Source organism: Ranitomeya imitator, chromosome 2, assembly GCF_032444005.1.
Source record: "Ranitomeya imitator isolate aRanImi1 chromosome 2, aRanImi1.pri, whole genome shotgun sequence".
Classification (NCBI taxonomy): domain Eukaryota; kingdom Metazoa; phylum Chordata; class Amphibia; order Anura; family Dendrobatidae; genus Ranitomeya; species Ranitomeya imitator.
Genome location: NC_091283.1, coordinates 21100994 through 21115120, shown reverse-complemented (window position 1 = coordinate 21115120; position 14127 = coordinate 21100994). Strand labels below are relative to the sequence as shown.

Genomic DNA, 14127 nt, shown 5'->3' with positions numbered 1-14127 from the left:
GCACAAAGGCTGAGGTAGCCATCCTGCTGCTGGGTTGTTGCCCTCCTAAGGGCCCCTCCATGTCTCCTGGTGTACTGGCCTGTCTCCTGGTAGCGCCTCCAGCCTCTGGAAACTATGCTGACAGACACAGCAAACCTTCTTGCCACAGCTCGCGTTGATGTGCCATCCTGGATGAGCTGCACTACCTGAGCCACTTGTGTGGGTTGTAGAGTCCGTCTCATGCTACCATGAGTGTGAAAGCACAGCCAACATTCAAAAGTGACCAAAACATGAGCGAGAAAGCATTGGTACTGAGATGTGGTTTGTGGTCCCCACCTGCAGAACCACTCCTTTATTGAGGGTGTCTTGATAATTACCAATAATTTCCATCTGTTGTCTATTCCATTTGTACAACAGCATGTGAAATTAATTGTCAGTCAGTGTTGCTTCCTAAGTGGACAGTTTGATTTCACAGAAGTTTGATTTACTTGGAGTTAGATTCTGTTGTGTAAGTGTTCTCTTTATTTTTTTGAGCAGTGTGTTTAATTGTAATTGGCTTGTTCGGGGTAGGATTGGTTCGCCGTCTCCTCTATGGCAATGAGTTGATCACATTCACTGTGTTAGGAGGTAAACATTTGAATCAGTTTAGTTTATCATAGCAGATTTTATGGGTATCTTAACATTGACAAGAGAAGTTCGTTTTCATTTTATTACATTTACGTTTCACAATGTTTCTTCTCGTAACTTTTGGAATCCTCTTCCACCGACGTTGCAGCATTCCTATACCTACTTATTGGCCACTTTATATCTGTTTTTTTTTTACTCTTTATTATTCATTGCGGAAACTATAATGTTATCAGATCTTTTCCAGTTTGTTGCCGTTCGCCTGATTGCTGGAGTTCAAGCAAGGTCTCTCCCCATGGAGTTAGAGAAGTATTAGGATGGTGGCTGGAATGTCCGCCCGGCCACCTATATGCCTCCTCTGCCATCCTCAGCATCAGCCAATGCTCTCCAGCTCAGTCTTCCCTCCTTCTACTGGGCAGGGTATGGTGTAGACCCCCTCCCCATCTTTCCCTCCTTTTCTGGGGGTGCCTGATATCAGTCCTTGTAGGGGAGGAGGGTGTCAGGCCTCCAACGGGGGCTGAGCGGCAGCTGCCATGTTCCTCTCCTGTGCATGGGTCGCACACACATGCATTTGGGGGTGGTAGTAGTAGTAGTAGTAGTAGTAGTGGTGTCAGGCGATGCCGCGGTGACTGTGGGAAGCATGAGCACACACTGGCACTGTACTGCAGCACTGCTCCCCTCACTCCCTGTGCTCCAGGCTGCCTGTGTGCAGTGGGGGAGGTGCTAGAGCACATCAAGCAGTGTAATTTTATACATTACTGAATCAGTGCAGGCGAATCGTGGAGGGACAGGGCTGCATCTTGGCTGGAGCATCCTCCGTGCATCCCCATCCAGCCATGCTCTGAAGAGACCCCTCGAATTCTGGGCATTGCTGCTGCCGCTGCCGCCGCCTTTCTCTCCGCATCTGGGTGACTAAAACTCACAGTGGGATGGCTTTAGTAATGGAACCCATAAGCAAGTGGAGCGCCAAGCAAGTGGTGGACTGGATGAAAGGTACAGTACCATTTTCTTCTGCTGGGAGATCTCCCTGCCATGCACCATCAGCTCCTGTGTGCATGCAGCACTCTATGGATCCTGCAATGTGGGGTGTGTGTGTGTGTGTGTGCGTGTATATATATATGTATGTATATATTTCCTGGCTGCTGGGGGAGCAGATAGAGCTGGAGTGGTGCTGCCACATTGGTGCCTCCTGAGCAGAATGTGGGCAGGGATCCTGCATGCACCATAGGCAGCTCCTATGGATCAGCACCCTGGACAGAGACATTGTATCAGCTGAAATCACAGATGTTGCTGGGCTTGTTCCAGGGTTGCACTGGGTGATACAATAAGTGGCAGGTGATAATTGGCAGCTCCCTTCATTGGATACAGGACATATCATATAGTGATTGCAGCCTCTGTCATTGGCTGCCGCTGTGTGGGAATCTCCAGCTCCAGGAGAATGTATCCAGGAATGGCTCCATCTAGATCCCGGTGTAACCGGGGTGCAAAGCTGCACAATATGTCGGTGCTATATGGGAAATGTGCATTATATACAGTGTATATGTCTATACATACATTATATACAGTGTATATGTCTACAGCTCGGAGTGATGTGTAAACATCTGTAACAAGTAGATACATTGTATCTCTCTATGTATCTCTCTATGTATCTACCTAAGAAGATCTGCACACAGTATGTAGAAGAAAGAGCTGAGATAATAAATCACATCTAGGTGTGTAGTGGGACGATGCATGTGGGCTCAGCACTGTGTGGTCCCCCGTTATCCGAAGTATATGGGGAACATATCCTATGGATGGTATATATACAGATGTGCTTGCTATCAGTGACCGTCACCTCTCGCTGTAGATGTGGGGTCCAGCTGTCCACACTGATGCCGGTGCGTGTGAACGTAGTGTTATATTAGTGCGAAATTATAATATATATATATATATATATATATATATATATATATATATATATATATATATATATAGCCTACGTGTATTCTCCCCTGTTATGACCAGATCACTACTTGCTGTCTCCATATTCCAGATCTAGATCTCATGAATGTCTGGATGGATTTATTGTATCCTTCACGTTGTATTCTGTTACATTTCATATTTCCTCCCTTCCTATGTGTCGACTATATTATATATCACACGCGCTCGGTGTAGTTATTACATTACAGTATCTATTATTAGATATCACTTATAATATCTACTCGCTAAAAATAAACATGGCTTTATAGTGTTTTATATTAAATTTCATCGTATAAATTATATTATGATATTTCATGAAATGTTTGCTCTCTATGCATATTATATTAAGTGATATTTTTGTGTGTGTTTCCTGCTTTATGTGCAAATATTATGGTACAGTACAGTAGATAAGTTTTTTGCCCTATGTGCATATATTACAACACAGTACATTACAGCGGGTGTATAAAGAGCTGTTAATCTCTGCCCCATGAGGCCTCTGCTTCCTCTGGATCCACATTTTGGGCTATTGATTGAACTCGATGGACTTAACTCTACAACATCCTTAAAACTATTAGGCTATGTGCACATGTTGCAGATTTTGTTGCGGATGCGCAGTTTTTTCCTCGTGGATTTGCAGCAAATCTGCAAAGGGCAGCTCAGGCAATGTTAATCAGTGGGAATCCAGAATTCGTGTGCACCTGCTGCGGAAAATTCCACACTGATTCTTAGCATTTTATTTTCCGCAGCATGTCATATATCCGTGTATTATCCCCGCTATGTACACACGTTACAGTACATTATATCCGTGTATTATCCCTTCTATGTACACACGTTACAGTACATTATATCCGTGTATTATCCCCTCTATGTACACACGTTACAGTACATTATATCCGTGTATTATCCCCTCTATGTACACACGTTACAGTACATTATATCCGTGTATTATCCCCGCTATGTACACACGTTACAGTACATTATATCTGTGTATTATCACCTCTATGTACACACGTTACAGTACATTATATCCGTGTATTATCCCCTCTATGTACACACGTTACAGTACATTATATCTGTGTATTATCCCCTCTATGTACACACGTTACAGTACATTATATCTGTGTATTATCCCCACTATGTACACACGTTACAGTACATTATATCCGTGTATTATCCCCTCTATGTACATACGTTACAGTACATTATATCCGTGTATTATCCCTTCTATGTACACACGTTACAGTACATTATATCCGTGTATTATCCCCTCTATGTACACACGTTACAGTACATTATATCCGTGTATTATCCCCCTATGTGCACACGTTACAGTACATTATATCTGTGTATTATCCCCCTATGTGCACACGTTACAGTACATTATATCTGTGTATTATCCCCCTATGTGCACACGTTACAGTACATTATATCTGTGTATTATCCCCTCTATGTACACACGTTACAGTACATTATATCAGTGTATTACCCCCTCTATGTATACACGTTACAGTACATTATATCTGTGTATTATCCCCTCTACGTACACACGTTACAGTACATTATATCCGTGTATTATCCCCTCTATGTACACACGTTACAGTACATTATATCCGTGTATTATCCCCCTATGTGCACACGTTACAGTACATTATATCTGTGTATTATCCCCCTATGTGCACACATTACAGTACATTATATCTGTGTATTATCCCCCTATGTGCACACGTTACAGTACATTATATCTGTGTATTATCCCCTCTATGTACACACGTTACAGTACATTATATCAGTGTATTACCCCCTCTATGTATACACGTTACAGTACATTATATCTGTGTATTATCCCCTCTACGTACACACGTTACAGTACATTATATCCGTGTATCATCCCCTCTATGTACACACGTTACAGTACATTATATCCGTGTATTATCCCCTCTATGTACACACGTTACAGTACATTATATCAGTGTATTATCCCCTCTATGTACACACGTTACAGTACATTATATCTGTGTATTATCCCCTCTATGTACATACGTTACAGTACATTATATCCGTGTATTATCCCCTCTATGTACACACGTTACAGTACATTATATTTGTGTATTATCCCCTCTATGTACACACGTTACAGTACATTATATCTGTGTATTATCCCCTCTATGTACATACGTTACAGTACATTATATCCGTGTATTATCCCCTCTATGTACACACGTTACAGTACATTATATTTGTGTATTATCCCCTCTATGTACACACGTTACAGTACATTATATCTGTGTATTATCCCCTCTATGTACACACGTTACAGTACATTATATCAGTGTATTATCCCCTCTATGTACATACGTTACAGTACATTATATCCGTGTATTATCCCCTCTATGTACACACGTTACAGTACATTATATCCGTGTATTATCCCCTCTATGTACACACGTTACAGTACATTATATCCGTGTATTATCCCCTCTATGTACACACGTTACAGTACATTATATCAGTGTATTATCCCCTCTATGTACATACATTACAGTACATTATATCCGTGTATTATCCCCTCTATGTACACACGTTACAGTAAATTATATCAGTGTATTATCCCCTCTATGTACACACGTTACAGTACATTATATCTGTGTATTATCCCCTCTATGTACATACGTTACAGTACATTATATCCGTGTATTATCCCCTCTATGTACACACGTTACAGTACATTATATTCGTGTATTATCCCCTCTATGTACACACGTTACAGTACATTATATCTGTGTATTATCCCCTCTATGTACATACGTTACAGTACATTATATCAGTGTATTATCCCCTCTATGTACACACGTTACAGTACATTATATCCGTGTATTATCCCCTCTATGTACACACGTTACAGTACATTATATCTGTGTATTATCCCCTCTATGTACATACGTTACAGTACATTATATCAATGTATTATCCCCTCTATGTACACACGTTACAGTACATTATATCCGTGTATTATCCCCTCTATGTACACACGTTACAGTACATTATATCCGTGTATTATCCCCTCTATGTACATACGTTACAGTACATTATATCCGTGTATTATCCCCTCTATGTACACACGTTACAGTACATTATATTCGTGTATTATCCCCTCTATGTACACACGTTACAGTCCATTATATCTGTGTATTATCCCCTCTATGTACATACGTTACAGTACATTATATCAGTGTATTATCCCCTCTATGTACACACGTTACAGTACATTATATCCGTGTATTATCCCCTCTATGTACACACGTTACAGTACATTATATCCGTGTATTATCCCCTCTATGTACATACGTTACAGTACATTATATCCGTGTATTATCCCCTCTATGTACACACGTTACAGTACATTATATTCGTGTATTATCCCCTCTATGTACACACGTTACAGTACATTATATCTGTGTATTATCCCCTCTATGTACATACGTTACAGTACATTATATCAGTGTATTATCCCCTCTATGTACACACGTTACAGTACATTATATCCGTGTATTATCCCCTCTATGTACACACGTTACAGTACATTATATCAGTGTATTATCCCCTCTATGTACATACGTTACAGTACATTATATCCGTGTATTATCCCCTCTATGTACACACGTTACAGTACATTATATCAGTGTATTATCCCCTCTATGTACATACGTTACAGTACATTATATCCGTGTATTATCCCCTCTATGTACACACGTTACAGTACATTATATCCGTGTATTATCCCCTCTATGTACACACGTTACAGTACATTATATCTGTGTATTATCCCCTCTATGTACACACGTTACAGTACATTATATCTGTGTATAATCCCCTCTATGTACACACGTTACAGTACATTATATCAGTGTATTATCCCCTCTATGTACACACGTTACAGTACATTATATCTGTGTATTATCCCCTCTATGTACACACGTTACAATACATTATATCCGTGTATTATCCCCTCTATGTACACACGTTACAGTACATTATATCAGTGTATTATCCCCTCTATGTACACACGTTACAGTACATTATATCCGTTTATTATCCCCTCTATGTACACACGTTACAGTACATTATATCTGTGTATTATCCCCTCTATGTACACACGTTACAGTACATTATATCTGTGTATTATCCCTTCTATGTACGCACGTTACAGTACATTATATCCGTGTATTATCCCTTCTATGTACGCACGTTACAGTACATTATATCTGTGTATTATCCCCTCTATGTACACACGTTACAGTACATTATATCTGTGTATTATCCCCTCTATGTACACACGTTACAGTACATTATATCCGTGTATTATCCCCTCTATGTACACACGTTACAGTACATTATATCCGTGTACTATCCCCTCTATGAACATACGTTACAGTACATTATATCCGTGTACTATCCCCTCTATGAACATACGTTACAGTACATTATATCTGTGTATTATCCCCTCTATGTACACACGTTACAGTACATTATATCCGTGTATTATCCCCTCTATGTACACACGTTACAGTACATTATATCCGTGTATTATCCCCTCTATGTACATACGTTACAGTACATTATATCTGTGTATTATCCTCTCTATGTACACACGTTACAGTACATTATATCTGTGTATTATCCCCTCTATGTACACACGTTACAGTACATTATATCTGTGTATTATCCCCTCTATGTACACACGTTACAGTACATTATATCTGTGTATTATCCCCTCTATGAACATACGTTACAGTACATTATATCCGTGTACTATCCCCTCTATGAACATACGTTACAGTACATTATATCTGTGTATTATCCCCTCTATGTACACACGTTACAGTACATTATATCCGTGTATTATCCCCTCTATGTACACACGTTACAGTACATTATATCCGTGTACTATCCCCTCTATGAACATACGTTACAGTACATTATATCCGTGTACTATCCCCTCTATGAACATACGTTACAGTACATTATATCTGTGTATTATCCCCTCTATGTACACACGTTACAGTACATTATATCCGTGTATTATCCCCTCTATGTACACACGTTACAGTACATTATATCCGTGTATTATCCCCTCTATGTACATACGTTACAGTACATTATATCTGTGTATTATCCTCTCTATGTACACACGTTACAGTACATTATATCTGTGTATTATCCTCTCTATGTACACACGTTACAGTACATTATATCTGTGTATTATCCTCTCTATGTACACACGTTACAGTACATTATATCTGTGTATTATCCCCTCTATGTACACACGTTACAGTACATTATATCTGTGTATTATCCCCTCTATGTACACATGTTACAGTACATTATATCCGTGTATTATCCCCTCTACGTACACACGTTACAGTACATTATATCCGTGTATTATCCCCTCTACGTACACACGTTACAGTACATTATATCTGTGTATTATCCCCTCTACGTACACACGTTACAGTACATTATATCTGTGTATTATCCCATCTATGTACACACGTTACAGTACATTATATCCGTGTATTATCCCCTCTACGTACACACGTTACAGTACATTATATCCGTGTATTATCCCCGCTATGTACACACGTTACAGTACATTATATCCGTGTATTATCCCCTCTACGTACACACGTTACAGTACATTATATCCGTGTATTATCCCCTCTACGTACACACGTTACAGTACATTATATCTGTGTATTATCCCCTCTACGTACACACGTTACAGTACATTATATCTGTGTATTATCCCATCTATGTACACACGTTACAGTACATTATATCCGTGTATTATCCCCTCTACGTACACACGTTACAGTACATTATATCCGTGTATTATCCCCGCTATGTACACACGTTACAGTACATTATATCTGTGTATTATCCCCTCTATGTACACACGTTACAGTACATTATATCTGTGTATAATCCCCTCTATGTACACACGTTACAGTACATTATATCTGTGTATTATCCCCTCTATGTACACATGTTACAGTACATTATATCCGTGTATTATCCCCTCTATGTACACACGTTACAGTACATTATATCTGTGTATTATCCCATCTATGTACACACGTTACAGTACATTATATCCGTGTATTATCCCCGCTATGTACACACGTTACAGTACATTATATCTGTGTATAATCCCCTCTATGTACACACGTTACAGTACATTATATCTGTGTATTATCCCCTCTATGTACGCACGTTACAGTACATTATATCCGTGTATTATCCCCGCTATGTACACACGTTACAGTACATTATATCTGTGTATTATCCCCTCTATGTACACACGTTACAGTACATTATATCTGTGTATAATCCCCTCTATGTACACACGTTACAGTACATTATATCTGTGTATTATCCCCTCTATGTACACATGTTACAATACATTATATCTGTGTACTATCCCCTCTACGTACGCACGATACAGTACATTATATCCGTGTATTATCCCCTCTATGTACACACGTTACAGTACATTATATCCGTGTACTATCCCTTCTATGTACATACGGTATGTTACAGTGCATTACATGGGTGTATTTTTTGCTCCCGGGAGGGCGGGGGTGGGGGGTGGTGAGTATTTTTGATCGTCCCTGGTGTTATAATTAGATTCTTGTGCTGACCGTGTGATCTGTGGGGTCGTGGTCTTCGCTGGCCTTCATTGACTGCATTGGGAGTACTGGTCTCACACTGGTGTTTCTGTGCTGGGCCTTGCAGTACATGAATTGACCATTTTTAACTATGAGACAATTTCCTACCAAACCGTCCATCACTCCAGAGCCTGTAGGGTGGTCCGGTGGGGGGTTTCCTGGAGCCCAGAGAGAAATACTCAGTGTCTTTGAGAAGTGAGAATAGAGCACGGGAGGAATATGGAGATAGCTGGGGATCTCTGATCTCTCTCCTGTATGGCTGCTCATCCTGAACCTCCTGGTTTCTGAATGTAAAACAATGTAGGAACTTCGTTTTGGACACAGGAATCTTACAGGAGGCAACGAATGACCCCTCTGTGCACAGGCAGAGGGGGCACCGACCATCCGACCCGCCCAGCACGGCCCTCAGTGTTCATCCTGAGGCTGAGAGCAGGCATACAGAATTGTGACCGCAGCTTTGGATGTGACTTGAGAATTTGATGTTACTTAATGACTGATCAGGGGAAACATGAACAATCAGCTTTTTCGGTTTAGTTAGGAATTATTTACTTAGGTGTTTTTCAGCTCCAGTTTCTGAGTTCTTCTCACGGCTTTATGTTCTTTTTATTCCATTGTTTTGGGAGATGCAACGAAACAAAAAACAAATTTTGCTATATAATTTTTCATTTTATCAGTGAGGAATACTTTTCTATTTTAGTCGGCTGATACTAAATAGGTTTTGTCGTTCTTTCTTTTGATATTTTTGTTTGATGAAAGAAAGAAATTTGATATATACATTTTATATAAATGTTTTTGGCATTTTTCATATGTCTCAAGTGGACTTGAACCTGTTGATCGCTCTTATAATACCGTAGTATTGCTTTGTATTGTAATATTGACGACCTAAAATGAAGCCAGGACTTTAAACTGTTGCGATGGGAGCCTTCTTCTTTTCAGGTGTCGGCTGTATAGACAGCCATGCTCCATGCAGTAATTGCACTTATTTGCGGTAAAAGTCCAGCACATCCTCAAGGGGTTAATGACAAAAGTTTTATAATGAAAACTGATAAAGAGCCATGAAATATGAAGTTGTGTCTTACTTATAAATATGGATACAAAGTTATTACCAAAAGTCTTGGAGAAACGTCATCAATCAAACAGTCAGACGGGCGCGGATTTATGTAAAATAAGGTGACTGCAGAGAATTTAGGAGGCCGTTCCCAGATCTTCAGATGCTGATGTTGAGGGTCGGTGATTGGGTAAAGTTGTTAAATGCTCAGTCTACTGCTGGAGTCCTGATACAAGTATCCAATGTTTCCAGATACAATGTAGCAAGGAGTCTCCAGCTTTTACCAGAATTCTGGAATTTTTCGCCTATCTGTTCCTTGAGATATTGTGATGTTGTTCCTGGACATCTGTAACTCAGATGTTTTTGGGGATCGGGGGTTGTGTCCTGGACTCAGAATTAATTGGAATAAATCAGCGATGGCTCCTGCGACGTCCTATGTGACGGCACATACGTGCACAGTCTGACGCACCGTCGGCCACTGCTCCCCATTTACACCAACAAATTGGTGGACGGCACATCTGTGTGACATCCAGTGGATGTTTTAGGGGCAACATTTGAATCTGGGCCCCCTAGCTGCGTGTTTCCTACATACATTGACCCCAGTAGTTTAGGTAAAGTCTATAAAAAAAACATAAGTGTCTGCCTCTGATAAAAAGGGAAAAATACAAATAAAATATACAGATCAGAGAGCCGGGATTTCCAGGACAGACAGACAGACAGACAGAAAGACAGACAGACAGACAGAAAGACAGACAGATGGAAAGACCCTTAGACAATTATATATATAGATGTCTTTCTTCTTGTCATTCTTCCATAAAGGCCAGATTTGTGGAGTTTACAACTAATAGTTGTGCCGTGAACAGATTCTCTCCCCTGAGCTGTGGATCTCTGCAGCTCCTCCAGAATGACCATGGACCTCTTGGCTGCTTCTCTAATTAGTGCTCTCCTTGGTTGGGATGCCAGGTTAGGTGGACGGCCATGTCTCGGTAGGTTTTCAGTTGTGACACACTCCTTCCATCTTTGGTTGATGGATTGAACAGTGCTCCGTGAGATGTTCAGAGCTTGGACTCATTTTTATAACCTAACCTTGCTTTACAACTTTATCCCTGACCTGTCTGGTGGGCTCCTTGGTTTTTATGATGCTGTTTAATCCCTTATGTTCTCAAACAAACCTCTGAGGCCTTCACAGAACAGCTGTAGTTAAAATGAGTAGAAATCACACCCAGGAGGATGCAATGTACTAATTATGTGACTTCTGGAGGCGATCGGTCACTCAGGATTCTATTTAGGGGTATCAGACTACAGGGGGCTGCATACAAATGAAAATCACAATTTTCAGATTTGTATTTTTAAATTAATTAGAAAACCCTGTATCATTTCCTTTACACTCCACAAATATTTGCTACTTTGTGTTGGTGTCACCGAAAATGCCAATAAGATATATTGAAGTTTGTGGGTGTAACATGGAAAGTGTGTGAAAAGTTCACGGGTATGAATACTCCATCGAGGCACTGTATATGAAGAGTGTCCATTATTTTACATTTTGTGTGTATGGCAGTGTCATTTATCTGCAGCATTATTGGCATGAATAGTGGCTTTATATGGGTGTACAGTATAGGCTACGTTCACATTGGCGTTCCGCCAATGTGCGTCGCTGTTGCGCCGGCGACGCGCCGGCGACGCAGCGGCGACGCGCCCTTATGTTTAACATAGGGGACGCGTGCGTCGTTTTGGTGGCGTTTTTCGCCACGTGCGTCGTTTCCGACGCTAGCGTCGGACGCAAGAAAACGCTACTTGTAGCATTTTCTGTGCGTCCGATTTTCGTCGGAAAACGACGCACGCGTCGCAAAACGCGCGCGTTTTTGCGCGCGTTTGCGCGCGTTTTAGCGTGCGTCACGCGTTGCGTCGCCGACGCACGGCGGCGCAACGCTAATGTGAACGTAGCTTTATAGCTGCTCTGTTACTTTTATGGACTGTGCACAGCAGAGGTTTGTGCGCCGCACGATGTATGTCAGTATTATTCCTGATGGCCGTGTATTGTGGTAGTCACTCTTATTTAGTGTATGGAAGTAATATCCACTTACCCTCCGGGGTGATATTCTGCGGCTATTTTCTCTCATACCGAAACGCGCGGTATTATTCATCCTGTGCCATTTATCAGACCAAGTTCTCCAGGATAGAAAACTATTTATTGCTTCATGGGGAATAAAGTAGATCCACATATGGAATCATTAATGCAGAGATACAATGTGTCAGATCCTCTCGTCTGGGTCTAAGCTGCTGCCAACGAGCAGAATTGTGAATGCAGCTCTGGATGTGCCTGGAACTTGTGCGGCTCTCGCTCTTTGCCTCCATGGGGATATCGCTGCCATCAGATTTACTTTTAATAATCTCATTTTCTTACAGATTTTATATCTGGATTTTGAGAAAGTTTCAGTTTTGATTGTGTGTGTGTGTGCGGGGAGAGGGGGGTAGTGAAGTTATAATGAAGCCCCCAGGACGAGGTCCGCTATTATATCCAGCTTTTATATAGGGAAATTGGAGGAGAAGGACATAAGTGCAGCAGATAATTACTGACGGTTCATCTTCCTATATATAGTGACATGGAGCATGCTGGTATAACCTGGGAATCTCCTGTATATAATCATATATGTACAGCCGGTATAACACATGTGGAATTATATACTTAACAAAAAACATGTGAAACAGCTGAAATTATGTCTTATATTCTAGGTTCTTCAAAGTAGCCACCTTTTGCTTTGATGACTGCTTTGCACAATCTTGGCATTCTCTTGATGAGCTTCAAGAGGTAGTCACCGGGAATGGTTGTCACTTCACAGGTGTGCCCTGTCAGGTTTAATAAGTGGGATTTCTTGCCTTATAAATGGTGTTGGGACCATCAGTTGTGTTGTGCAGAAGTCTGGTGGATACACAGCTGATAGTCCTACTGAATAGACTGTTAGAATTTGTATTATGGCAAGAAAAAAGCAGCTAAGTAAAGAAAAACGAGTGGCCATCATTACTTTAAGAAATGAAGGTCAGTCAGTCCAAAAAATTGGGAAAACTTTGAAAGTGTCCCCAAGTGTAGTGGCAAAAACCATCAAGCACTACAAAGAAACTGGCTCACATGAGGACCGCCCCAGGAAAGGAAGACCAAGAGTCACCTCTGCTTCTGAGGATTAGTAAGCACATTGCATACACCCAAGCACCCATATGCACGCTCATTATATATTCAATTTCACACTCACTGCATACACCCAAGCACCCATATACGTGCTCACTACATACACCAAAGCACACATATGCACGCTCACTACATAAACCCAAGCACACATATGCATGCTCACTACATACACCCAAGCACACATAAGCATGCTCGCTACATACACCCAAGCACACATATGCACGCTCATTATATATTCACACTCACTGCATACACCCAAGCACCCATATGCACGCTCACTACATACACCCAAGCACCCATATGCACGCTCACTACATACACCCAAGCACACATATGCACGCTCACTACATACACCCAAGCACACATATGCACGCTCACTACATAAACCCAAGCACACATATGCGCGTTCACTACATAAACCCAAGCACACATATACACGCTCACTACATAAACCCAAGCACACATATGCATGCTCACTGCATACACCCAAGCACACATAAGCATGCTCGCTACATACACCCAAGCACACATATGCACGCTCATTATATATTCACACTCACTGCATACACCCAAGCACCCATATGCATGCTCACTACATAAACCCAAGC

General features: G+C 40.9%; 1 protein-coding gene across 1 annotated transcript in view; it reads left to right on the top strand.

Annotated features, from left to right (window-relative positions):
* Positions 1–1094: 1094 nt before the first annotated feature.
* Positions 1095–14127, top strand: part of LOC138661436 (connector enhancer of kinase suppressor of ras 2-like) — a 468527-nt gene continuing 455494 nt past the window's right edge. Inside the window, exon 1 of the mRNA XM_069746117.1 lies at positions 1095–1596. Coding sequence (XP_069602218.1) covers positions 1533–1596 — 64 coding nt within the window. The 5' untranslated portion in view covers positions 1095–1532. The remainder of the gene's footprint in view (positions 1597–14127) is intronic.